The sequence below is a fragment of the Pan paniscus genome, chromosome 18 (assembly GCF_029289425.2).
Source record: "Pan paniscus chromosome 18, NHGRI_mPanPan1-v2.0_pri, whole genome shotgun sequence".
Lineage (NCBI taxonomy): Eukaryota > Metazoa > Chordata > Mammalia > Primates > Hominidae > Pan > Pan paniscus.
The window spans coordinates 66,744,648-66,772,212 of NC_073267.2; the positions used below are offsets into that span (position 1 = coordinate 66,744,648).

The following is a 27,565-nucleotide window of genomic DNA, read 5'->3' on the forward strand; positions in this document are numbered from 1 at the left end:
AAAAAGGAAACTTAAATCACTAGGAAGTGGGAAACCTGTATTATCTGTCACAATAGAAGCTAACAATGTAATTAAATACAACAAATATGTAACAATGTTAATACATTCCAGACAGATACAACTGGAGTGAAAAAGACTGAACTATGATTCAATTTCCAGAACCCAGAAAGAAAAAAGGAAGAGGAATGAAATAAAGAAATTCAGCAAAAACAAAAAAAACACTACAACAAAATTTTGCAAGGCAAAAAAAAAAAAAAAAAAAACACCATGAGAGGGGGAAAAAAACCCAGCAAAACAAACAAATTAGGAAAGAAATATTTGCAAATAATCCAGAACTCCTAGCAGTTATTAAGGCAAAGACCAACCACACTCAGTAGAATGAGCAAAGAATACAAACAGACAAGGAAATACAAACGGCTCTTAAACATCTTTTAGATCCTGGCGCCGCGCCTTGCATTTATAATTTCAGCACTTTGGGAGGCCGAGGCAGGAGTACTGCTTGAGCCCAGGAGTTCGAGACCAGCCTGGGCAATATAGTGAGACCATGTCTCTACCAAAAATTAGCTGGGCATGGTGAGGAGCACCTGTAGTCCCAGCTACTCGGCAGGCTGAGGTGGTAGGATGGCTTGAGCCCTGGAGGCGGAGGTTGCAGTGATTCCTGATCGTGCCACTCCACTCCAGCCTGGGTGACAGAGTGAGATCCTGTCTCAAAAACCAACAAACAACCCAAACACATTTTTTAAAAGGTCAACCTCACTGATAAGAGAATGAAAATAGGCTAGGTTTGGTAGCTCATGCCTGTAATCCCAGCACTTTGGAAGGCTGAGGCAGGCAGATCATCTGAGGTCAGGAGTTCGAGGCCAGTCTGGCCAACATGGCGAAACCCTGTCTCTACTAAAAATATAAAAATTAGCTGGGCATCATGGCTCATGCCTATAATCCCAGCACTTTGGAAGGCTGAAGCAGGCAGATCACCTGAGGTCAGGAGTTCAAGACCAGCTTGGCCAACATGGCCAAACCCTGTCTCTACTAAAAATACAAAAATTAGCCGGGCTTGGTGGTGGGCGCCTGTAATCCCAGCTACTCGGGAGTCTGAGGCCAGAGAATTGCTTGAACCCAGGAGGCAGAGGTTGCAGTGAGTCAAGATCATGCCACTACACTCCAGGCTGGGTGACAGAGTGAGACTCTATCTCAAAAAAAAAAAAAAAAAAGAGAGAGAGAGAAATGAAAATAATACTACATTGACCTATCATTTTGGTCTATTCGATTGGGGCACATCCAGAAGTGTGTTAAATCACCATGTTGGGAGGCTGTGGGAACAGGAACCTTCCAGGAGGCATGCTGTTGCAGGCAGGAAGGGTGTGACCTCTCCGGAAGGCATTTGGCAATCTACATCACAATCCCAAATGCATGTATCCTCCCACCCAGTAGTCCCACTCCTGGAAACATATCGTACAGATGCACTTGGTGGCATTTCTTGCAGCAGGGTGCGCAACAGCAAAGGAATAGAAAACCCGAAGTGTCTGTCAACAAAGGGACTGACCACACAGTCACACCACAGCTGCATGATGGAATACTATAGAAGCCATAAAGAAAGAAGCAATTGCACTCCACACACTGAGACAAAAGGACCCCCAAGATTCATTTTTTAAGTGTAAAAGAAAAAGTGCAGAAGGATGTGGCTAGACTATATATCTTGGGGAGACTATATAAACTGGGAGAGAGAGGAATCTAGAGCCACATTTGCATAGGTCTCCTTAAAGAAAGTCTTAAAATGGGATATAGAAAACTGAGAGTGGGCATGAAGGAGTCAACTTTAACCAAAAGGGAACAGAGATTTTTCACTGTACTCCTTCCCTGTCTATTTGATTCTTGAGCATTGTAAATACATTACCTATTAAAGAAATTAGGGGCCGGGTGCGGTGGCTCACGCCTGTAATCCCAGCACTCTGGGAGGCCGAGGCGGGTGGATCACCTGAGGTCAGGAGTTTGAGACCAGCCTGATCAACATGGTGAAACCCTGTCTCCACTAAAAATACAAAAATTAGTCAGGCCATGGTGGTGCGTGCCTGTAATCCCAGCTACTTAAGAGGCTGAGGCAGGAGAATCACTTGAACTGGGGAGGCAGAGGTTGCAGTGAGCTGAGGTCACGTCACTGCACTCCAGCCTGGGTGACAGAGCAAGACTCTGCCTCAAACAAACAAAATAAAAATAAAGAAAAAGAAATTAGGTAATAAAGGTATGGAAAAAATGGACACAGCTTGCTGTGCACTGATACAGAATATCCCTAGGTGTGCTGCCATGGGGAAAAGCATGGCTTGGCACATGCCCAGACACCACCTATCTGTGGATAAGTGAGGATGTGGGTTTTATGTAGAAATATGCATCCACTCACCCTGGAATGAGACACAAGGCATGTGGTTGCCTGGGGTGAGGGCAGCTGTGGGGCGTGGTCAGTCAGGGATGAGAGAGATTACATTTTCTTGATTACCCTTTCTACTATTTGAGTGCTTTGTATTATGTCTCTGTAATTTTTTTTTCAAAGAATAAAACAATTCCATCAGTAGAGAAACAGCTAAATGAGCAGAGGCTGCCGGGACACTATGGGTTACTCCACAACCGTTTACAAGGAAGGAAGACAAGTCTCAAAACATGAAGAGTGGCCGGGCACGGTGGCTCATGCCTGTAATCCCAGCACTTTGGGAGGCAGAGACAGGCGGATCACCTGAGGTCAAGAGTTCAAGACCAGCCTGGCCAACATGGTGAAGCCCCGTCTCTACTAAAAATACAATAATGAGTTGGGTGTAGTGGCAGGCACCTGTAGTCCCAGCTATTCGGGAGGCTGAGGCAGGAGAATGGCATGAACCCGGGCGGCGGAGGTTGCAGTGAGCTGAGATTACGCCGCTGCACTCCAGCCTGGATGACAGAGCACAAGAAGAGCTCTCAGATGCACCAAGTATGAGAAAAGCAACTTGCTGAACAAAGGATACAGAATAAAACTATCAATGTTTTCAAAAGTGCACAGGAAAAAAGACTAGAAACACCCCAAATAGTTGTCCCCTTAGGGACAGAGGTGGGTAATCCAACTACAGCTTTAGTGTAATCTGTACAGGTTTTTTTTATTTTGTGAGGAGAATGTATTCATATATTCATAATGTAATTACAAATTAATTCCCAAATACTCAATACTCCCCCTCTTGCAGTAAGTGGGGAGTGTGGGGGGAACTAACAATACAAGGCATTTATTGCTCTGTGCAGCGGAGCTGGGTTGGATGAAGATTTTGGGCATGCAGGGCCTGGAATGCTGTACTAAAAAGACTGAACCACCCACAAATCTCAGTGCTAAGGGAAGCCCCTGGAGTCTCAGACATTGCAATCCCAGTGTGACCAAGCCCTGCTCACACCTCACTCGGACTCCAACAATCTCATCTAGGTAGCCCCTTCCTGGAGACCATAGTGGCTTTCAGTCCCTGCCCTGCCCTTCATCTGCAGAGGAGCTGGTCTGCCTCCTGGGGCCAGAGACAGAGCCGGTATCACCATAAGGAAGAACTTTCCAACACTCCCAAGTGCCCAAGGATGGAGCAGGCAGCCTTAAGAAGAACTGAGCTCCCTGTCTCTGGAAGCATGCAAGTTCATGTTGGAGATGCTGCAAAGGGACCTCTTATGCTTGCATAAGAACCCTCGGATCCTATAACCCTGTGAATCCAAACTGTCCTTCATTCCCACATATAGTGCTAGGCTAGCTCTTTGCAGGCATGATCTAGATCCTGCCATCACCATCTGACAGACAAGGAAGTGAGGCTCAGGGAAATTTGGGAATTCCCCCAGGATCATGCAGCCAGAAAGGGACAGAGCCAGGATTTGAACCCAAGGCTCTCAGCGTCCAGGCCTGTGTTCCCATCAGCACTCTCCATGCCACCCCATGGATCATGGAGATCTAGGGAAGGCTTCTCTTCTTCTTCTTCCTTTTTTTTTTTTTTTTTTGTTAAGAGTAGAGGACTGAGTACAGTGGCTCACACCTGTAATCTCAGCACTTTGGGAGGCCAAGGCAGGTGGATTGCTGGAGCCCAGGAGTTCGAGACCAGTCTGGGTAACATGATGAAATCCCATCTTTACAAAAAATATAAAAACTTAGCCAGGCATTGTGGCATGTACCTGTCGTCCCAGATACTCAGGAGGCCTGAAGTGGGAGGATCGTCTGAGCCTGGGAGGTTGAGGTTGCAGTGAGCTGTGATCACACTACTATAGTCCAGCCTGGGTGACAGAGCAAGACCTTGTCTCGAGGAAAAAAAAAAAGTAGGGGTCTTACTCTGTCACCCAGGCTAGAGTGCAGTGACGTGATCATGGCTTACTGCAGCCTTAAACTCCAAGGCTCAAGCAATCTTCCTACCTCAGCCTCCCAAGTAGCTGGAACTACAGGCATGTGCCACCCTGCCACCTGCCCAGCTAGGTGAGGCTTTTGATCTGTTATTCACCTGCAAAGTGGGAATTGTGTGGCCACCCCCAATCCCAGGAGGTGGGGCAAAATGGAAGGACAGAAGGTACCAAACCAAATGGCCTTACCGCCACAGGGCATTCACACAGCTTCCACATTCTGGGCCTCAAGGACGCCTACTGACTGACAGGTCTCTGTACAAGCTCTGGTCTGTCCTGATCCTCCTTCTCCCTTCCTATGCCAGGAAGCCCTCCCTGATGGCCTTGGCCCCTGCTGAGTCTCCCTTCCTGCAGTCCCCCTTTTCCCCCTAGAAAGCACTCTAGAACTTCCCACCCCCAAAGTAAACAAGATGAGGAAGCATAGCTAGAGCCAGGTTTTGGATTTCCAGATCAAAGTGCAAAGCCAAGCTTGCCACTCTATCCTGTGTGACCTTGGACAAGTTCCTCACCCTCTCTGAGCCTATTTACTTATCAATAAATCCAGATAAGATCATCCTTCTCCCCACGGCTTGGGGAGGCTTGAAAAAATGAGAGATGGGCACATAACAGCACTACTTTATACTTATTGTAAAAAGGCTTTGGGAGCTCCCCATAAGCAAATAACCACGCCTTCTGCATTGTTCCACCCGAGTTACACAAAAATCTGTAGCACTGATGCCTTTTTTTTTTAAAACCAAAAGAGTTATCTGTAGATCAAACTTGCCTGCCTTGTGACATGAATCCATTGGCCAGAGAAAACAAAATAAAACAAAACAAAGACCTGCCTCCTTTTTTAGACGCTATCTGCATAGATTCTTCATGTTTCCCTTTTTGCCTAGGCTGCTAGGAAGTTCAACAAATAATCAACAGCCTTAAACTTGCTGCAAGTCAATTCTCCCCTCCACACCACCAGCTTTTAAAGATACATTGCTTTAACTCTTCTGTCTTATGTGGTTTAACATCATATTCCATCTGGTGTTCTTTCTGAATCTACAAGGAATAACGATAGTGATAAATCAATGAACACCACCAGACATCTGTGAAGAATACTGACATTGGTTCTTCAGGACACATTCTGATACCGAATGAAAAGTGTATCTCCTTCTCCAGGAGCTGGGAGCCTTTCTACCCACCTCCCCTTCCTCCCACCATACCAGGAACATTCATCAAATCCTGGGAAACAGAAGGGTTTGATGGGGAATTAGCTTCCATCTTCTCATTGATTTCCTGCTCCATGCAGCCTTCTCTGATCCCTCTGGGAGAAGCACATCCTCTGGGCACCTCTCTCACTGACCAAGAGCTCCTGGAAAGCGGGCTGTGGGCCCAGGGTCCCCACCACTCCCTCCATAATGACAGATCCTGGGAAGGTAGCAGCAAAGCCACACGTGGTCATTAAGACCATAGGCCAGAAAAGCCAGAAAAATCACTCCTGTGGAGGAGGGCTGTGAGATCTTGGGCAAAGAACTGGCCTCTGAGCCTCAGTTTTCTCACCTGTAAAATGGGGCCGACTAAGAAGATCTAAAGGCCTTGGCAAAGGGCCTGAGCCTAGTGCTGGCCTGATAGATGGGAGCTACCATGGCTTCCCAGCAGATGGTGGTGCCTGTTGGATTAACCCCCACATATCCCATTTCAGACCCAGTGGAACTATCTGTTGCCAGAGAAACAGCTCAGGATGCAGCTTCTCCAACAAGCAGATTTATTTTTCTTTCTTTCTTTTTTTTTTTTTTTTTTTTTTGAGACGGAGTCTCTTTCTGTCTCCCAGGCTGGAGTGCCGTGGCGCCATCTCAGCTCACTGCAAGCTCCGCCTCCCGGGTTCACGCCATTCTCCTGCCTCAGCCTCCCGAGTAGCTGGGACTGCAGGCGCCCACCACCATGCCCGGCTAATTTTGTTGTATTTTTAGTAGAGATGGGGTTTCACCATGTTAGCCAGGATGGTCTCCGTCTCCTGACCTCGTGATCTGCCCACCTCGGCCTCCCAAAGTGCTGGGATTACAGGCGTGAGCCACCACACCTGGCCCCAACAAGCAGATTTCTAAGGCACTAAAATGTGCAGGTCATTTTCAGAACTCTGACGGAAGACCCTCATCCCCCCAAAGGCACTGCAGGTAGGGGGCAAAAGGAGCCCACTTCCCTCACACCCAGTCCCTGAGAGTCAAGAGACCCAAGTGCCAAGCTCTATTACAGGACTCCTGGCAAGTCCTTCTACCTAGACCTCAATGTCTACGTCTGTGTAATGGGACCCAGATGCTCAGGGCTGGATTGCTGAGCCCACAGGGGATGCCCCACCCACCCCAACCCCAATCAGGAACACAAGCCTGCTCTAGAGGAAGCTACCAAGACCCTTGCAGCCCACAGCAGCAACATCCTCCTCTTACTCCAATGCCTTCCATTCCCCCTATTGCCCCTATTGCTAGTCTCTTTCTTTTTTCTTTTCTTTTGTGTGTGTGTGTGTGTTTGTTTGTTTGTTTGAGACAAAGTCTCATTCTGTCACCCAGGCTGGAGTGCAGTGGTGCGATCAAAGTCACTGTAGCCTTGAACTCCCAGGCACAAGGGGTCCTCCTACCTCAGCCTCCCAAGTAGCTGAGACCACAGGCGCATACCACCATGCCTGGCTATTTTTTTTTTCCTTTTTTTGTAGAGACAGGGTCTCAATATGTTGCCCAGGCTGGTCTTGAACTTCTGGCCACAAGCAATCCTCCTGTCCATCAGGGGCCAGCCTCAGGATCCACCTCACCAGGGATGCTGAGGGATCCCTCACAGGGATCTTGCCGGTCATCATCCTCCACCCAGCAAGATCCCTCTTCTGTTCCAAAACCTCCTAAGGCCACCAACAGAACCTAGACCCTGTAGCTCGCAGAAGTTACACAAGGCCCTTGGCTTCTGTCCACACCAGAAACAAGTGCTTCAACTCCAGCACCACCAACCTGTTGGCTACTCCCTGCAAATTAATTCAACTTTCTCATCACCACATCTTGGTTCACACTGTTCCCTGCCCTTGGAACACCCTTTCCCTGCCTCTGCCTCAGATTTCAGTGAAGTCTCTGCTCAAAAACCACCTCCTCCAACAAGCCTTCCTGGTCGTGAAATTGCTCTCCTTCTCCTCTGCCCTTTCACACCACTTCTCACACCCAGCTGGCTCTCCCCTGGGCAGTCAGGCAGCTGCTCATGGCTGTGCCCCTCACAACCAGCCCAGAGCAGAGCATTCCAGCGGTGGCGGGGTCAGTGGCTCTCCCCATCTGCAGAATTAAATGATTCCAGGAACTAGACCTCTTCCCTCAGAAGACAGAATCTTCTCCCCTTCTCCCCCACCCCCCAAAAGAGAAACAAACAAAAAACTCTGGGAGAACTGTTAAAAATGAATTTCTGGCTGTACTTCCTGAGATTCAAATTCCAATTGCACATTTTTTTCCGGGGGTGGAGTCCAATAATCTAAATTTTAAACAAACCCGCCAGGAGATTCAGAGGCTGGGGAGGGGGCCCACAGAGATCTGAGAAATCCTGAAATGAGATAGCACTGACCCAGGTGGAGGTGGGCCCGCACCTGGAGAGGTCAGGGAAGGGAGACCGGACCTCAGCCCAGGGTCTGGCACCAAAGCAACCACCCTGCCCTCCAGCTTGGGCCTCGCAGCAGCGCTAGCACCCAGCAATAGGAGACAATGGGAAATGTCCACTAGCGCTGGATTGCTAAGAAATACAGGTCCTGGCCCAACTCCAATTCCACCTGAGTCCTCTGAAAATGTATCAGGCCCTCACCCACCCAGGGCACCCACCCAGCTTCCAGACCCTCACGAAAGGGTGGCAGACGAAGAAGCTAACATCCGGGCCTGTGGCTGGTGTGGGAGTGGAGGATGTTCCCATGGGTCCGCCTCAGTTGGGGTCTGTACAGGGGTCTGGGAGAGAGTAGGAGTCTTGCCCCTGGCTACCCACAAACCCCTCCCTCCAGCGATATCTCGGCCCCGTGGGGCTGGCTAAACCGGCTGAAACCTGGCGGGTCACCCAGAGAAAGCTAGAAGAGACCGGCTCCCGCGCGGGCGCCCACAGGGTAGTGCCTGAGTGTGCGTGTTGGGGAGTCGGATGTGCCCTCTAGATTAGATGAGGACTGTTCATGGGTGCGGCCACCCGGAGCCGCTGGGAGCGGGACAGAAGGTGGTCAGAGAGTGGACTTTGCCTCAGACTGGGTTACCTAGAGGGCTGGGGGCACTGTCCGGGCAGAAAGAGGGGTGAAAAAGAGAGAGGAGGGAAGGGAGGGCTGGGAAGGGTTGGCGGGTTGTGCGCAGTGACTGTGGCTCCGGTGGGGGCTTCTCTGTGGCCGCTAGTAACCACCTTGGAGGGGGCACGATGGGGCACGGGCAGTGGGCACTCTGTACACGGTGCAGGGTGCTCACGCTCGCAGCGACGGCCACGGGGTAGTCTCGTGGTGAGAGGGATGCAGGGCGATCTTGGGGGCGTCCGTGCGGGAAGCGCCCTAGGGGTACGCGCAGCGCGTCGGTGACAGTGTGAGCCCGGGTGGGGAGCGCAAGGTTCGCGAAGAATGAACGCAGCGCCGGAGTCCCTCACCCATCCTGGCCGGACCGGGAGCCCCCGGCCAACCCCGTGGGCCCGCGCGTGCTCTCACCAGCTGCAGCAGCATGAGCGCCCCGAGGCGGGAGCGCACGAAGCCCAGGTCCGGGCGCAGCGCCGACACCGAGGCTTCGGCGCCCTGCGCAGGACTGCTGGTCCGCGTGCTAACTTTCGACGGGAACTCGGCCATGGCGGCTCCGCTTGCCTCCCAAGGTCGCTACGGCCGCCGTCGCCGCCCCTCCAGCGGTGGGTGCCGGCTCCCGCACCGCTTTTCCCCCAGGCTCCCGATCCCTGTGTGGCTCCAGGAGCTGCAGGAGGCGTCGGGGCTGGGAGCCTGGGGCGCCAGGTGCTGCCGAGATCCCGGCTCCGCCCCCGCCGCCGGGGCCGCCCCCTTAACCCTTTGCTCGCCGCCGCCGCTCCAGCCGCGACCGGCTCGTGGGCAGCCGTGTCCACTCCCCGGACCAGTAAACAACCCCGGGTCCGTGAATCGGCTCCGCCAGCACCAGCCTAGACCGCTTCGCCGGCCTCCCCCGGGGCAAGCCGCCCGCTGGGAATTTCCCGGCACTCGCCCAGGCCGTGGTAGCTTCCGCGCCTAGGGATAAACTTGTGGTGGCTCGCGGGGGACACCGCTCTCCCAGGCGCTTTCTGCGCGCTGTGCACCCTCGGCCTAGGCCCGGCGCAGCGACTCTTGAAGAGTCCCGGGAGAAGGCTGGATGCGGTGGCTCCTGCCTCTGATCGCAGCACTTTGGGAGGCTAAGGTGAAAGGATAACTTCAGGCCAAGAGTTCGAGACCAGCCTGGGTAACACAGTGAGACCCCCCCCCCGCCCCGTCTGTATTTTATAGAAAAGAAAGTAAAGAAGAATCCTGGGAGACCCAGCGCGGGGAAGGGGAGTGTGTGGGTAAGCGGTGGGTAAGCGGTAGAAGGGGGAGGTCCTTTTCTGCCTATTAATGCTGTTTTCACTTCTGAACATATTTTATATAACTTAGATGATCGCGGAGCCTCAGTTTCCTCGTCTGTCATATAGATATGAAGGAAACCTGCCTCACAGAGCGTTGTAGGGAATAAATGAAATATTCCCCAGAAAGCTCCTGACAGCGTGAGGGAGGAGGGGTCACTCAGAAGATGGGAGGTCATATAGAGGTTACAGTTTCATTGCCACACATGCACCCTAAAATACTTACACACACACACAGTCACACACCTCTTGAGCCTAGAGGTTTGCACAAATAGGTCATTCATGCATTCATCAACCAATGTTTGCTGAACACCTACTACATGCCAGGCCCTGTGGATACAGCAGGAAACGAAGTAGACAAGGCCTTCTTGGCTCCCACATTTTTTTTTTCCCAAATACCCATTTAAAAAGAGAGCCACTTTAAAAATTGTTTTTAACTGACAAGTAATATTAGGTTGGTGCAAAAGTTATACGGTTTTTGCATTTAAAAGCATAGCAAAAACCGCAATTACTTTTGCGGCAACCTATAATTGTACCTAAATATGGGGTACCATGTGATGTTTTGGTACCTGTGTACATTGTGTAAAAAAATCAAATCAAGGTACTTAGCATATCCATCACCTCATACATTTATGGCTTCTTTGGGGTGAGAACATTCAAAATCCCCACTTCTAGCTACCGTATTTTGAAATATACAATATTAGGGCCAGGCGCGGTGGCTCACGCCTATAATCCCAGCACTTTGGGAGGCCAAGGCGGGCAGATCACCAGAGGTCATGAGTTCGAGACCAGCCTGGTCAACATGGCAAAACCCTGTCTCTACAAAAATACAAAAAAATTAGCCAGGCATGATGGTGGGTGCCTGTAGTCCTAGCTACTAGGGAGGCTGAGGTGAGAAGATCACTTGAGCCTAGGGGTTGGAGGCTGCAGTAAGCTATGATCATGCCACTGCCCTCCAGCCTGGGTGACAGAGTGAGACCTCGCCTCAAAATAAATAAAAGTAAAAAGAAAAAAATACCAATATTGTACATTTCTTTTCCTTTTTTGTTTTGTTTTTAGATGGAGTCTGGCTCTGTCACCCAGGCTGGAGTGCAGTGGCATGATTTCAGCTCACTGCAACCTCTGCCTCCCTGGGTTCAAGTGATTCTCCTGTCTCAGCCTCCCGGGAGGCGGAGGTTGCAGTTAGCTGAGATTGAGCCATTGCACTCCAGCTTGGGCAACAAGAGTGAAACACTGTCTCAAAAAAAAAAGAAAAAGAAAAGAAAACCCAGAAATTTACTCTCCCGTAGTCCTGGAGGCCAGAAGTCTGAAATCAGTTTCACTGCGCCAAAATCTTCCAAAATTTGGGAAGAGCCAAAATCAGGTGTCCTGAGGGTCATGCTCCCTTTGCAGGGTCTAGAGGAGAATCCCATCCTTGTTCTTCCAACCCTGGTGGGGCCTGCTGGCATTCCTCGACTTATGACTGCATCAACCCTGTCTCTGCCTCCTACGTCACATGGCCTCCTCCTCTTCTGTATGTATAACATCTCTCTCTGCCTCTCTTATAAGGACACTTGTGATTGTGTTAGGGCCACCCAGATACTCCAGGATAGCCTTCCTCAAATAAAGAATCTTAATTTGAGGCTGGGCGCAGTGGCTCATGCCTATAAACCTAGCACTTTGGGAGGCCAAGGCAGGAGGATGGGTTTGGCTCAGGAGTTTGAGACCAGCCTGGACAACATAGCAAATACCCCTGTCTCTAAAAAAAAATAATAATAAAATAAAATAAAATTGGCTGGGCGTGGCGGTGCACACCTGTGGTTCCAGCTACTTAGGAGGCTGAGGTGGGAGGATTGCTTAAGCCCCAGGAGGTTGAGGTTACAGTGAACCATGTTTTTGCCTCTGCACTCCAGCCTGGGTGACAGAGCAAGACCCTGTTTCAAAAGGAAAAAAAAAGAAAAAGAATCTTAATTTAGTCACTTAATCTGTAAAGACCTTTTTACTTTATAAGGTAAAATGGACAGGTTCCAAGAATTAGGATCTGTTTTGTTTGTTTGTTTGAGACAGGGTCTCACTCTGTTGCCCAGGCTGGAGTGCAGTCGTGCCATCCTGGCTCACTACAACCTCCGCCTCCAGGGTTCAAGCAATCCTCCTGCCTCAGCCTCCTGAGTAGCTGGGACCACAGGTCCTTGAGCCACCATGACTCACCAATTTTTTGTAAAGACTGGGTTTCACCATGATGCCCAGGCTGGTCTCGAACTTGAGCTCAAGCAATCCTCCTGCCTTGACCTCCCAAAGTGCATGAGCCACTGATACATCTTTTAGTGGCCATTATACAGCCTACCACAATGATGGAGAAGGGCTAACATTTTATTTTAAGGCTTGGAGTGTTTTTTTTTTTTTTTTGAGACGGAGTCTCGCTTTGTCGCCCAGGCTGGAGTGCAGTGGCGTGATCTCAGCTCACTGCAAGCTCTGCCTCCCGGGTTCACGCCATTCTCCTGCCTCAGCCTCAAAGAGTAGCTGGGACTACCGGCACCCGCCACCACGCCTGGCTAATTTTTTGTATTTTTAGTAGAGCTAGAGTTTCACCGTGTTAGCCAGGATGGTCTCGATCTCCTGACCGCGTGATCTGCCTGCTTTGGCCTCCCAAAGTGCTGGGATTACAGGCGTGAGCCACTGCGCCCGGCCAAGGCCTGGAGTGTTTTAAGCAGGCGAGAGACAAGCTCTGATGAACACTTTAAAAATATCACTGGTTGATGCTGACTTAACCCTTTACTCAACGGGATGTTCAACCCCCTCCCCTCAATGCACCTGAGACCCTTCCCCTGTCCCAGCACCCCACTTGCAGTAGGTACTCTGGAAATGAGGAGTCTTCTTGGTAGCTGCAAAATTGTTACTCAGAGACCAGCCTCTCTGCAGACAAGTCCAAGTGCAGAACAAAGCTCGGGTGAGCCCTTAATTTTATTATGACACAGAAAACAAAAAGATGATTGTTTCTGAGGCAGATTCTAAAACAGTAGGGTGTTTTTGTTTTGGTTTTGGTTTGGATTTTGTGTTTTTTTTTTTTTTTTTTTTGGTTAATCCCACTTTCATTCTTTTCAAATGGCAGCAAGCAAGACTGAAAAGACTGAATCACTCCACTGTTTTTCACTTTGACATTTTCTCCCAAACCAACTTCACTCGCCCCCCAGTCAGAAAAAGTGGGAAGGAACCTGTCCCCAGACTGGAACCAGCTGCCCACCCACAGTCTCCGCTGGCGCCACGGGGTCCTGGATTCTTAGGATGGGGTGGGGGGACAGACAGCCTGTCTACTGCCAGGACTGGCCTCCCCTTCCTGGGCTCTGAGCAGCCCATCTCCACACGGGATACCTGCAGTACATGTCTTGCCTCAGTTTTCTTCAGTTCTACAAAAGTTCCCTGCTCTGACCATATCCCCACTGTGTACTGGGCCTGCCCAGCTGTGGTCCCAGCTACTCAGCTACTCAGCAGTGGGGGTTCAGGCACGAAGCAGATGTTTAGTGTGTGCCTCGGGAGTGCCAGGCCCTGGGGACGGAGCTGTGAGCTGTGATGAGGGCCCCCACCTTCAAGGAGTCTAGTGGGGGAGACAGACAGTCTAGATGTACAAACCCACCAAGAAATAGCAACTCACCAGTAGTGATGATGTCACCACAGAAAAAGAGCAGGGAGCCAGGGGAGAGAGTAATTCTGAGGATTGGGAGTTGTCATTTAGATAACTGGGTCAAGGAAGGTCTAAACATTTTAGCAGAGACCTGGAGGATGAACAAGAATCAGACAGGAGAAGAACATTGCAGGCAGGGAAAACTGCCTTCTGTGCAAAGGCCCTGAGTCAGGGAAGACTTTGAGATCTTTGAGGAAGGACTGAGGGCTAAGAGTTGGGAAGATAGGGAGAGATGAGGTTCAAGAGGCAGCCAAGAGTCAGATCACCTGGGTCTTAAACCACTGAAGGATTTACACTATTAGATTTACAATTGTTGTTGTAGCTGGGTGCGGTGACTCACACCTGTAATCCCAGCACTTTGGGAGGCCAAGGCAGGCGGATCACCTGATTTCAGGAGTTTGAGACCAGCCTGGCCAACATGGTGAAACCCTGTCTCTACTAATACAAAACAATTAGCCGGGTGTGGTGGCGCATGCCTGTAATCCCAGCTACTTGGGAGGCTGAGGCAGGAGAATCACTTGAACCCAGGAGGCAGAGGTTGCAGTGAGCTGAGACTGCACCATTGCACTCCAGCCTGGGCAACAAGAACAAAACTCCGTCTCAAAAAAAAAAAAAAAAAAAAAAAGGCAATTGTTGTTGACACAGGGTCTCACTCTGATGCCCAGGCTGGAGTGCAATCGCATGATCATGTCTCTCTGCAGTCTTGAACTCCTGGGCTCTGGTGATCCTCCCAGTTTTACTTCCCCAGTAGCTAGAACTATAGGCGTGTACCACCACGCCCAGCTAATTATTTTATTTTATTTTTATTTTTAACTTATTTTTACTATTTGTTGTTGAGACGGACTCTCACTCTGTTGCCCAGGCTGGAGTGCAATGGCGCAATCTCAGCTCACTGCAACCTCCACCTCCTGGGTTCCAGTGATTCTCCTGCCTCGGCCTCCAGAGTACCTGGGACTACAGGCACCTGCCACCACTCCCAGCTAATTTTTTTGTATTTTTAGTAGAGATGGGGTTTCACTGTGTTAGCCAGGATGGTCTTGATCTCCTGACCTTATGGTCCACCCGCCTTGGCGACAGGCCTAATTTTTTTTTTTTTTTTTGAGATGGAGTCTCCCTCTGTCGCCCGGGCTGGAGTGCAGTGGCACGATCTCAGCTCACTGCAACCTCCACCTCCCGAGTTCACGCAATTCTCCTGCCTCAGCCTCCTGACTAGCTGGGACTACAGGCACCCGCCACCACGCCCAGCTAATTTTTTTTTTTTTTTTGTATTTTTAGTAGAGACAGGGTTTCACCGTGTTAGACAGGATGGTCTCGATCTCCTGACCTCGTGATCCACCTGCCTTGGCCTCCCAAAGTGCTGGGATTACAGGCGTGAGCCACCACGCCTGGCCTAATTTTTTTATTTTTTGTAGAGACAGGGTCTCTCTGTGTTGCCCAGGATGGTCTCGAACTCCTGGCCTCAGGGAATCATCCTGCCTTGGCCTCCCAAAGTGCTGAGAGCACAGGCTTGAGCCATCATCACACCCTGCCTTTTACAATTTTAAGAAATTCACAGAAAGGTTCCCATGGGAGTTCATCTAACAGCTTCCAGAAGCCAACTTCAATGAGCTGCTGATTGCAGTCAACAAATATTGATTGAGTACTTTTCCAACTGGCCCTATGCTTGGTGCTGTGGGAATGGTTCCTTTTTTTTTTAAATACATTTTATTGTGTATATGTAAGATATACAATATGTTGTAAGATACATATAGAGTAAAATGGTTACTGTAGTGAAACAAACTAACATATCCATCATTTCACATGGGTACCCATTTTCCTCCCAGTGGCAAGAGCAGCTATAATCTGCTCATTTAGCAAAGATCCTGAATACAACACACTGTTATTAACTATAACCCTCATGCTGTACATTAGGTCTTTCCACTTCTTCGTCCTACATGTTTGCCACTCTGTACCCTTTGACCTACATCTCCCCATTTCCTAGTTAGTTTTGAGGGCTTTTTTTTTTTTTTTTTTTTGAGACGGAGTCTCTCTCTGTCACCCAGGCTGGAGTGCAGTGGCGCGATCTCGGCTCACTGCAAGCTCCGCCTCCTGGGTTCATGCCATTCTCCTGCCTGAGACTACAGGCGCCCGCCACCATGCCCGGCTAATTTTTTGTATTTTTAGTAGAGACGGGGTTTCACCGTGTTAGCCAGGATGGTCTCAATCTCCTGACCTCATGATCCGCCTGCCTCGGCTTTCCAAAGTGCTGGGATTACAGGCGTGAACCACCTACCCAGCAAGATCTAGCTTTTGTGCTCAGCCTCTGGCTGTTGACCTCTAAACCCTTGGAATGTCATATCTGATAGTCATTGTTTAGGGTGGAGCTGGCCACACCTGATAGTCTAACAATGTGGTTTAGCCTGGGGTCTGGCTGCAGCAGGTCACCGAACAGTGTGGCTTAGGGTGGAAGCTTTGGGACACAAGATATGGACCCACGTAGCTGGACCTTAGGAGGAGCTGGAGTCTGAGATCTGCCACCTGGGCAGTCAACCCTGCCTGCATGATGGGACTTCAATAAAGACTCTAGACACCAAGACAGTGAGTTTACTAGGGTGGCAATAGTCTGTGCGTATTGTCACACATTGATGCTGGGAAAGTAACGCTGTCCCTGATTCCACAGGGAGAGGATAATGGAGGTTCCAGGTTTGGAACTTTCCTAGCCCCTTCCCTATACACCATTTCCCTTGGCTGGTTTTAATCCATATCCTTCAGCTGTAATAAACTGCAGCTATGGTTATACAGCTTGCAGCGAGTTCTGTGAGTCCTGGCTGATTATGGAACCTAAGGATGGTTTGGGGAAACCCCTGAACTCTGTCGTTGTGTGAGCAGTGTCACTCAGCCACCTTGTTTATGCTTTTCTTTCTTTTCTTTTCTTTTTCTTTTTTTTTTCTGAGACGGAGTCTGTCCTCTAGGTTCGAGTGCAGTGGTGCGATCTCAGCTCACTGCAACCTCCGCTCCTCGGGTTCAAGCGATTCTCCTGCCTTGGCTTCCCGAGTAGCTGGGACTCCAGGCCTGCGCCACCACACTCAGCTAATTTTTGTATTTTTAGTAGAAACAGGGTCTCCCTATGTTGCCCAGATTGGTTTTGAACTCCAGGGCTCAGTGATTTGCTCGCCTCGGCCTCCCAAAGTGCTGGGATTATAGGTGTGATCCACCGAGCTCAGCCCAGCCAATATGTTTTACTTTATAAGACATTGTGAAACTGGCTGGGTGTGAATGGTTCATGCCTATAATCCCAATCCCAACACTCTGGGAGGCGGAGGCCAATGATAGTGAGGGCATCATTTGAGGCTAGAAGTTCGACACAGCCTGGGCAACAGAGTGAGAGAGACCCTGTCTCTATTTTTTAAAAAACAAAATAAAATTATATATACATATAATAATTCAAGGGATTCTCCTGCCTCAGCTTCCCAAGTATCTGGGACTACAGGTGTGTGCCACCAAGCCTGGCTAATTTTTGTATTTTTAGTAAAGATGGGGTTTTACCGTGTTGGCCAGGCTGGTCTCAAACTTCTGACCTCAGGCGATCCACCCACCTTGGCCTCCCAAAGTGCTGGGATTACAGGCATGAGCCACCTCAACCAGCCAAATAGTAATTTTAAAAAGATATTGTGGCCGGGCACAGTGGCTCACGCCTGTAATCCCAGCACTTTGGGAGGCCGAGGCAGGCGGATCACAAGGTCAGGAGATCGAGACCATCCTGGCTAACATGGTGAAACCCCGTCTCTACTAAACATATAAAAAATTAGCGGGGCTTGGTGGCGGGTGCCTGTAGTTCCAGCTACTAGGGAGGCTGAGGCAGGAGAATGGTGTGAACCCGGGAGGCAGAACTTGCGGTGAGCTGAGATCAGGCCACTGCACTCTAGCCTGGGCACAGAGCGAGACTCCGTCTCAAAAATAAAAAGATATTGCAAAACCGTTTTCCAGTGGCCGGGCGTGGTGGCTCACACCTGTAATCCCAGCACTTTGGGAGGCCGAGGCGGGCGGATCACGAGGCCAGGAGATCAAGACCATCCTGGCTAACACGGTGAAACCCCGTCTCTACTAAAAATACAAAAAAAAAAAAAAAAAAAAAATAGCCGGGTGTGGTGGCGCGCGCCTGTAGTTCAGCTACTCGGGAGGCTAAGGCAGGAGAATGGCGTGAACCCAGGAGGCGGAGCTTGCAGTGAGCCGAGGTCGCCCCACTGCACTCCAACCTGGGTAACAGAGCGAGACTCCATCTCAAAAAAAAAAAAAAAAAAAAGAATCAATGTTTGGCCAGGCACGGTGGCTCACGCCTATAATACTAGCACTTTGGTAGGCGGGGGCAGGTGGATCACTTGAGGTCAGGAGTTTGAGACCAGCCTGGCCAACATGGCAAAACCCCGTTTCTACTAAAAATACAAAAGTTAGCTGGGCGTGGTGGTGGGCGCCTATAATCTCAGCTACTCAGGAGACTGAGACAGGAGGCTCACTTGCAACTGGGAGCCGGAGGTTGCAGTGAGCCGGGATTGCACCACTGCACTCCAGCCTGGGCAACAGAAGGAGACCCTGTCTCCAAAAAAAAAAAAAAAAAACGTTTTCCAAAGTGGCCTCACCATTTACATTCCCATTGGCAATATATGAGAGACTTCTAGCAGTAGCTTCTCATCCTTGCTAATACTTAGTATTGCCAGTTTTTTAAAAAAGCCATTCTAATAGGTGTGCAGTAGTGTCTCATTGTGGCTTTACTGTTTATTTCCATAATAACTAACGATGGTTGGGCATCTTTTCATGTGGTTATTAGCCATTCATATATCTTCTTTGCTGAAGTGTCTCTTTAAAGATTTTGCCCATTTTAAAATTGGGTTGTCTCCTTATAATTGAGATATAACTGGATGCAAGTGCTTTATCAGATATATCTGATTTAAAAAAATCTTGTGAATATTTTCTCCCAGTCTGTGGCTTGTCTTTTATTTTTTAACAGTGTTTTCGTCTGGACTGTGGCTCACACCTGTAATCCCAGCACTTTGGGAGGCCCAGGTGGGCTGATCGCTTGAGCCCAGGAGTCTGAGATCAGTGTGGCCAACATGGTGAAACCCTGTTTCTACGAAAAAAATACAAAAATTAGCCAGTCATGGTGGTGTTCCTGTAATCTGAGCTACTTGGGAGGCCAAAGTGGGAGAATCACTTGAGCCCAGGAGGCGGAGGTTGCAGTGAGCCGAGATCATGCCACTGCACTCCAACATGGGTGACAAAGCCAGGCTAATTTTGAAGAGCGAAATTTTTATTATTATTATTTTTTATTTTAAAGATAGGGTCTCCTTCTGTCACCCAGGCTGGAGTCCAGTGGCATGACCATAGCTCACTTCAACCTCAAACTCCTGGGCTCAAATGATCCTCTCACGTCAGCTTCCCAAGTAACTGGGACCCCAGGGGTGAGCCACCTTGCCTGGCTATTTTTTTTTTTTTTAGAGTCGGGTCTCACTATGTTGCCCAGGCTACATTTGTGTCACAACTAATGAGCCAATATTGCTACATTGTTATTAAATACTTATTCAGAGTTCTTCAGTTTTCTCCCAATGTGCTTTTTCTGTTTCCAGGATACCATCCGGGATACCACAGTACATTTAGTCATCCTGTGTCTATAGACTGCACTTGGCTGTGACAGTTTCTCAGACCTTCCTTGTTTTGGATGACCTTGAACATTTTGAGGAGTACTGCTCAGGGTTTTTTTTTCTTTGTTTTGTTTTGAGACAGAATCTCACTCTGTTATCCAGGCTGGAGTGCAGAGGCGTGATCTCACGTCACTGCAACCTCTGCCTCCCGGGTTCAAGTCATTCTCCTGCCTCAGCCTCCCGAGTAGCTGGGATTACAGGCACGCACCACCATGCCTGGCTAATTTTTGTATTTTTAGTAGAGACAGGGTTTCACGATGTTGGCCAGGCTGGTCTCAAACTCCCGACCTCAGGTGATCCACCTGCCTCAGCCTCCCAAAGTGCTGGGATTACAGGTGTGAGCCACCACACCCGGCCCCGTTCAGGGGTTTTGTAGGATGTTCCTCAATTGAGATTTGTCTGATATTATTTTGTCATGATTAGACTTCGAGTAATGTATTTTTGGAAGGAAGACTACAGAGGTAAATTGCCTCTCAAGGATACCTACTATCAATGGAACCTATCACTGTTGATAGGATGTTGATCAATGGAACATCACAGTCACTGTTGATGTTGACCTTGATCACCTAGTAAGATTGTATTTATGTATTTATTTTTTATTTTTTGAGATGAAGTCTCACTCTGTTGCCCAGGCTGGAGTTCAGTGGCACAATCTTTGCTCACTGCAACCTATGCCTCCTGGGTTCAAGCAATTCTTCTGCCTCAGCCTCCCGAGTAGCTGGGATTACAGGCACGTGCCACCATGCCTGGCTAATTTTTGTATTTTTAGTCGAGATGGGGTTTCACCATGTTAGCCAGACTGGTCTCGAACTCCTGACCTCAAGTGATCCACCTACCTCAGCCTCCCAAAATGCTGGGATTACAGTTGTGAGCCACCGCGCCCACCCCATTTCTGGTTTCTACTTAGCTTTTTTCACTTAACTCTTTGTCTTGAGATTTTTCCGTGGTATGAAGCCTTTTATTTTTTTATTTTTTATTTTTGTAAAGTAGGTTTGTGTTATTTATTTCTTTCATCACACAGTAAATATGGACCAAGCCCTATTATGTGCCAGGCCCTAGCCCCAGGGGTCCGGCTAATCACCAAGCCACAGATGGGGGGTGTTAGGGAGAGCCATTAAACAAAGGATTACCCAGATAATGTGTTCATTACAGATGTGCTTGGATGGAGACCCAGGGAGCTGGGAGAGACTGTGCCAGACAACTCGATTTGTAGGGGTGAGCAGGGAAGGCTTCCCGGTGGTGGAAAGATCTGGAGTGTGAGGGTGGCCCTCTTGGTGTTGAACAGAGAGACAAGGCCCTGGCCAGAGCTGCCTCCAGAGAAGCAGAGAGGGGCACAGGTGGGAGAAGTTCTGATCCCTCACTTCCTGGGGTCCCTGAGATCCAGCAGCCTGCCTGCCCACCCTGCCCTCTGTCTCATGAGCCAACAAATCTCCCTTTTTTGCCAAAACGAGGGCAAGCTGGGTTTCTGTCTTTTACACCCAAAGAAACCGATGAATGGCGTTACAGTCCCCCAGCGTTTTTGGCACCAGGGACTGGGACTGGTTCTGTGGAAGACTATTTTTCCAGAGGAGGTAGGGGTGGGTTAGGAGGGTGGTTTTGGGATGATTCAAGCACATTATGTTCATAGTGCACTTTATTTCTATTATTATAACATTGTAATAGATAATGACATAATTATACAACTTACCATAATGTAGAATCAGTGGGATCCCTGAGTTTGTTTTCCTGCAACTGGACGGTCCTATCTGGAGGTGATGGGAGATCATCAGGCATTAGATTCTCATAAAGAGTGTGCAGCCTAATCCCTTGCACTCACAGTTCACAATAGGGTTCACGCTGCTATGAGGATCTAATGCTGCCCCTGATCTGACAGGAGGCGGAGCTCAGGCGATAATGCAAGCGATGGGGAGTGGCTGTAAATACAGATGCAGCTTCCTTAGCTTGTGTGTGGCTCACCTCCTGCTATGCCGCCGGTTCCTCACATGTCACAGACCGCTATAGGGGTTAGGGACCCCTGCCCCAACTCCTCCCTTCCTTCCTGTATGGCTGAGAGAGGTGAAGTGATCTACCCAAGATCACACGGCAGGAATTCAAACGCAGTACTTCTTCTCAACCTGTTCAAGGTTTAGCAGGGGCCTCCGGGATCCACCAGCCACGTTTGTGATGAGTGGGGAGGTGAACTCAGAGCAGTTTTGGGGAGACTGAACAGCGAAGTGGTGGGGAAAGTTGGTTTCAGACCAAAGATATTATAGAAAATTACCCCTGGATGGAATCTTCCAAATCAAATTGTGCTTTAGGGCACTGGTAGAATAATGAGTCTCCTCATCATATCCTAATCTCTGGAACCTGTGGCTCTGTTACTTTAAATGGTTAAAAGAGAGTTTGCAGCTGTGGTTAAATTAAGGCTTTGGGCTGGGCACAGTGGCTCACACCTGTAATCCCAGCACTTTGGGAGGCGGGTGGATCACTTGAGGTCATGAGTTCAAGACCAGTCTGGTCAACATGGCGAAACCCCGTCTCTACTAAAAATACAAAAATTAGCCGGGCGTGGTGGTGTGTGCCTGTAGTCCCAGCTACTCGGAAGTCTGAGGCTGAGGCAGGAGAATTGCTTGAACCCAGGATTCGGAGGTTGCAGTGAGCCGAGTTCGTGCCACTGCACTCCAGCCTGGGCAACAGAGTGAGACTACTTCTCAAAATAATAACAATAATAATAATAATGGATTTGGAGATGGGGTGATGACCCTGGGTTATCAGACAGGTCCAGTGTAATCACAAGGGTTGTTATAAAGAGGTTAGGCAGGAGGGTCAGAGTCAGAGAAGGTGATATGAAGACAGAGCAAAGTTTGGAGTGGTGTGGACTGAGGAGCCAAAGAATGTGGGTGGTCTCCAGCAGCTGGAAGAGGAAAGGAAATGATTCTCCCTTCTGGCCTCCAGACGGAATGTAACCCTGTGACCCATTTTAGACTTATGACCTCCAGAACTGTAAGATAAATAAATGGGATGGTTTTAAGCCACCAAATTTGTATTTGTAGTTATGTGTTACAGCAGCAATAGAAACTCTTGAATCTCCTTGGCAGCATTTCCACCAAGTGACCATCGATCCTCGTCTTGAATGCCTCCAGCGACGGGGATATCACTACCAATAGTCACCCTGTTTCCTTTCCAGCAAACTCTTTCTTCTCCCAAACCCATCCTCTGTAACTATTCACCCACTGCACCCCCACTTCGGGCCCCAGTTCTTGGAGCAAAAAGGACAGGCAGACACAATCCCAACCCCTTGTATATCAGGCTTTTGTAGACAGATAATAATTCTCTTCCCCAAGCTTAACAATCTCCAACTTTTTCCCTTGATCAGCTTATTAGAAAGGTCTAAAAGCCAACTCTTTCTGGATGAGGCCCTAGGTAATCATTTGCAGAGTGGGATCTCCCAACCCAAGGCCTCCCGTCCTGAGGAACGGATGACAAAAACCTTATAGAGCGTCCTCCTTCCAACAATAATTCTCCAAACCCCGCCCCCTACTCCGCCAGAGCCCCATTCACAGCCCGAAACATCCGACCGGTATTAGTAATAGTTCATAATACCACCACTTGAGGCTCAGAGCCTGGGCAGGCAGCTAGAATTTAGCAACGTTATTTCGTTTTCATTGTGTTTATTTCTGTTGATGGTAAGGGAAACTGATTTTCCATTTAAATTATGTGTGTATTCAGTAGAAAGCGCCAGTTTGACAACAGCAGTGAGTCTCGCTGCACCGGATGGGTTTGGTTGTGGATAACCTAAGCTGCAGGCCGGACTCGGAACTGCCCGGGACACCGCCTCTGGGTTCTGAGTCCCGAGCGTCGTTGAAGCATCAGAGGCACTACATCAGACCCCAAAATAGTAGCTTTTAGGAAGTCAGGATGGCCGAGCGGTCTAAGGCGCTGCGTTCAGGTCGCAGTCTCCCCTGGAGGCGTGGGTTCGAATCCCACTTCTGACAAGTGCTCTTTTCCGGTATTTTAGAAGAGAAATTTTCGACGACCGCACACCAAGAGAGGCCCGCAAACACAGGGGACCGTACGTTTTACACGCAATCCAAAGTCTAAATGAATGTCTGTGGGGAAGAAAAAGTCTGACAGGACGTGGTCGTGTGATTCTGAACTCCCAACTTCGGAGGAGGTTGAGGCGGGAGGATGTCGCCACCACACTCCAGCCTAGGCGACAGAGCGAGATTCTTTTTTAAAAAAGAAAATGCTCGTTAATAAGAAAATACTCGTTTTGTAAAACAATAAAAAAAGATTATGCGAACATATACACACAAGACATCATAACCTCATTGATCTGTAAAAGAATAGAAAAAGATTATGAGAACATATACACAGAATATATACACACAAGACATAACCTCACTGATCTGCGGTGTTGATGAGGAAAAGTAATACAGCTCTGTCAGAAGTGGGATTCGAACCCACGCCTCCAGGGGAGACTGCGACCTGAACGCAGCGCCTTAGACCGCTCGGCCATCCTGACTGCTTGAAGTGTGCTGCGCATAAAGCCTCTTCACAAGTTCTGCAATGTGCGCATGCGTAGCGGGCAGCGAAGACCCACGCCTAGTTGTCCGCCCGGTGTTGGGTGGAGCGAGATACACTCACTTGCTCCAATGGGCGTGGAGAGATGGGACAAGGAAGGTCAGCGCGATGCACCTAGGCGACGCCAGAGGGTGCGCAAGGCCTACTAGAGAAGGCCGAGACCGAAGACTGTTACTTCAATACACATGCATTCGTGCCTTCAGCCTGTATTCATTCTGCATTCATACATGTACTATCATGTCAGCTTTGATTCCTGAAATCTGCAAGCAACCTTGCATTTCCCTTGTGCACAATGCAATCAAGTCCGTATACCTGCACTGATTCGTAGACATTTCCGTGAGCTGGCGCCCAATCTAGGTAAAGCCCAGGTATTGCAAGGCCGCCTGGCACTCTTACCGCGCTCTCCTTCCGAATACTCGCCCCAGCTGCAGCTTCACATTTGTATATGTGTTATAATTCATTTACTCAGGCTCCGGGATAGAACGAGGCCTGCAGCTGCACAGCCAGACCCGCCCTATTCCTATGTCCCCAGTGCCCAAACCGTGCCCGGCACACAGTATGTACGCAGGGAAGATCCCATGGATTCATTCTTCCCTCGCTTCCTCCTTCCTGCATCCCCTCATTTCGTGACTCATCTCTCTTTTCCTGGCCCCCGCGGCATCTTCCTCTCTTCCCTTCCACCCCCTCTAGGCTTATGCACGCGGCGCACAGGCTGTCTCCAGGGACCAGAAGACCTCGGTACCGAGAGGGTGCCCTTCTCCAGAAGGATTTCTAGGATCTCAGGGGGCTGGGCCGCTGACCTGGTGTGTAACAATTACACATTAATTAATGAATTCCCTCATTAATGACTCATATTCCTACAATGGCAGCTGCTGCCCCTCTCTGTACACAGGCACTAGAAGAGAGGGTCCAAGACCCTCCAACATCTCTGAGCCAACTTTGGAGTCCAGGGGTCAGGCCTAGAAGGTGTGAGCAGTGGGGTCACATTAACCTCTTAGTGCCCTCGGACTTGTCTGAGATGGTATCACAGAGCGGCCTCGGCCAGAGAACAGCAGCACTTACCACCCTTGGATTAGATTCCCTTGAGATGCTTGGAGCTTGGGATGCAGCCCCATGGGGGTGGGCAGAGGTCCTGGTTATCTGAAAGACAATGAAACCCTCCTCTTTCCCTGTCCCAAATGTCCTCTCCTCATTGACTGCCAGAATTCTTTCCTTTAGGTTTAGTACTAACCTCTTTTGTGTCCTCTTCTAAAATACAAATTGCCCTGGAAGCCGGAAAGAAAGTCAACAAATATTTATTAAGCACTTGCTATGTGCCACTCTTCTAGATGCTGTGAACAAAACAGAATTTCCACTCTCAAGATACATTCAGGCATGGAGCGAAGGGAGAAGGATAAGAAACAGGTGGACAAATACATCCAGGTGTTGTTAAATGCTGGGTAGAGGATGCATCAAGAAACTCATGAAAGACTTTAAAACAGGCAAAAAAGATAGCTGGATCTGATTCTATAAGGGCTTGCACCTTTCATTACTTTTATGTCCAAATAATTCTTGTCCACAGAAATACAGGTGAATTTTGTTAGGGTAGAATGCAATTGATCATTGCCCTGTGGATATTGACCAATTTTGCAATCTACTTATAAATTCATTTCAGCATTCCTGATTGCCAATATATGTGTGTCTTTGAATTCTCTTTTGAATTGGCTATAACATTGAACAGGTCCTCCCATTAATTAATGACTAAAATAAAATCTTTGACGTGTTCATTTTATATTTATATGAGAATTATGATTTTATCTTAAAAATTATCCTTTTGGCCAGGCGAGGTGACTCATGCCTGTAATCCCAGCACTTTGGGAGGCTGAGGTGGGCAGATCACGAGGTCAGAAGTTCAAGACCAGCCTCGACAACATGGTGAAACCCCGTCTCTACTAAAAATACAAAAATTAGCCAGGCGTCGTGGCACGTGCCTGTAATCCCAGCTACTAAGGAGGCTGAGGAAGGAGAATTGCTTGAACCTGAGAGGCAGAGGTTGCAGTGAGCTGAGATCACACCATTGCACTCCAGCCTGGGTAACAGAGTGAGACTCCGTCTCAAAAAAAAAAAAAAAAATACCCTTTTAACAGTGATCAAGAGTCATTGGGGCTCTCCTAGGCAGGGTGGTTAGGGAGGGCCTCTGTGAGGAGCTGACACTGAGTTCAAAAGGAGAAACACAAGCAAGATCAAAGCTGCAGGTGGCAGCATTTCAGATAAAAGACATAGCCAGTGCAAAGGCTCTGAGGCAGAGAGAAATATAGTCTGTTGGAGGGACAGCAAGGCCAGTGTGGCAGGGGTAAGGTGATGGGAAGGTTCAGGCCATATCACACAGGCCTGGAGTGCCAGGGAAAGGAGTTTGGATTTTCTTCTGTGATGGAGTAACTGGTGTGTTTTTGTTTGTTATTGTTGTTGTTTTGACACAGGGCCCAGCCCTGTGGCCCAGGTTGGAGTCCAGTGGCACAATCTTGGCTTACTGCAGACAATCTCCTGGTCTCAAGCAATCCCTGCCTCAGCCTCCCAAGTATTTGGGACTACAGGTGTGCACCACCACACTTGGCTAATTTTTATACTTTTTGTAGAGACAGGATCTTGACACTTTGCCCAGGCTGGTCTCGAACTCCTGAGCTCAAGAGATCCTCCGGCCTTGGTCTCCCAAAATGCTGAGATGATAGGTGTGAGCCACTGTGCCCAGCCTGGAGTGTTTTAAGCAGGGGAGTGGCATGGTCCTGAGGGCCCTTCAAAAACTATCCCTTTGGCTGCTGTGTGGAGGATGGACGGCAGGCCAAGGGAAGAATTGGAAGTCCAGGGGGAAGGCCAGGGCAGGGAGGGTAAGAGATGATGATGGCTGGACCAGGGAAGTGGAGATTGCAAAAGGTGGTAGAATTCAAGATTCAGGATGTGTTTTGGGGTAAAACACACAAGCCCTGCTGGCTGGCTAGTGTGTGTGGGGGGTGTCAGGGTGGAGAGAGAGGATGTAGGGATGCAATAGGAGGTCACGAAGGCCATAGGGGAGCCAGGTTACTAGATGCTTGGTTTCCCTTGAAGGCAAGGGCTTTGAAGCAGGGGCTGGTAGCTTCCCACTTTCACCCCATTTTGCAGACCAGGGAGGTAAGGCTCAGGTGGGCTGAGTGACTTGCCCAAGGTCCTCTTTGGGGCAGAAGCCCTGCACTCTCCACCTCTGGGACCCTCCCTTCATTTCTTGCATCACCAACCTTTCTGAGTGCACATCATTTTAGAGAGAAGGGAACAGAGGTAGCGCCAGAGCTGGAGCCCACACCAGCCCCGCCCTGCCTGCTGCCCTCCTGGCTGGCCTGGGAGAAAGTGCTCCCTTGATGGGGCTCAGCACCAGGTTCCCACACAGCTCTGTCTCTTGGGTTTGGGTGGATGATCAGGTGTCCCCCCTCAACACCTTTCATGTGACACCCTCCTGGCCTGGAGGAAGCCTTGTACCCCTAGGTCCCTGAGACCAAAATTGGGAAGGGAGAAGGCCACCATTTCTGTTTATGTCCTGTTTCCACCTTATCAGCAGCCTAGACGCCAACAATGAGCCCTGTGGGACAGGCCTCACCCATTCCCTGCTCTGGGCATTTGTCCAGCTTGGGGAAAAAAAAGTCCCCTGGGTGGAGCTTGAAAAGCCCACAAGCAGCTGGGGAAGCCCCGACGTGGCTCTTCCTGTACTTTGCCCTACTTTGCACAGATGAAG

The 27,565-nt window shown here is 49.3% G+C and overlaps 1 protein-coding gene and 2 non-coding genes across 3 annotated transcripts in view; 1 reads left to right on the plus strand and 2 right to left on the minus strand.

Moving 5' to 3' along the window:
* PLLP (plasmolipin) overlaps window positions 1-9,333 on the minus strand; it is a 28,672-nt gene extending 19,339 nt beyond the window's left edge. The window contains exon 1 of the mRNA XM_008977415.3: window positions 9,029-9,333. Within this exon, the coding sequence (XP_008975663.1) occupies window positions 9,029-9,163 (135 nt within the window). The 5' untranslated portion in view covers window positions 9,164-9,333. The remainder of the gene's footprint in view (window positions 1-9,028) is intronic.
* Window positions 9,334-23,154: 13,821 nt separating this feature from the next.
* TRNAL-CAG (transfer RNA leucine (anticodon CAG)) lies at window positions 23,155-23,237 on the plus strand. The gene has a single exon. It is a non-coding gene; the product is annotated as a tRNA-Leu (tRNA).
* Window positions 23,238-23,684: 447 nt separating this feature from the next.
* TRNAL-CAG (transfer RNA leucine (anticodon CAG)) lies at window positions 23,685-23,767 on the minus strand. The gene has a single exon. It is a non-coding gene; the product is annotated as a tRNA-Leu (tRNA).
* Window positions 23,768-27,565: the final 3,798 nt, after the last annotated feature.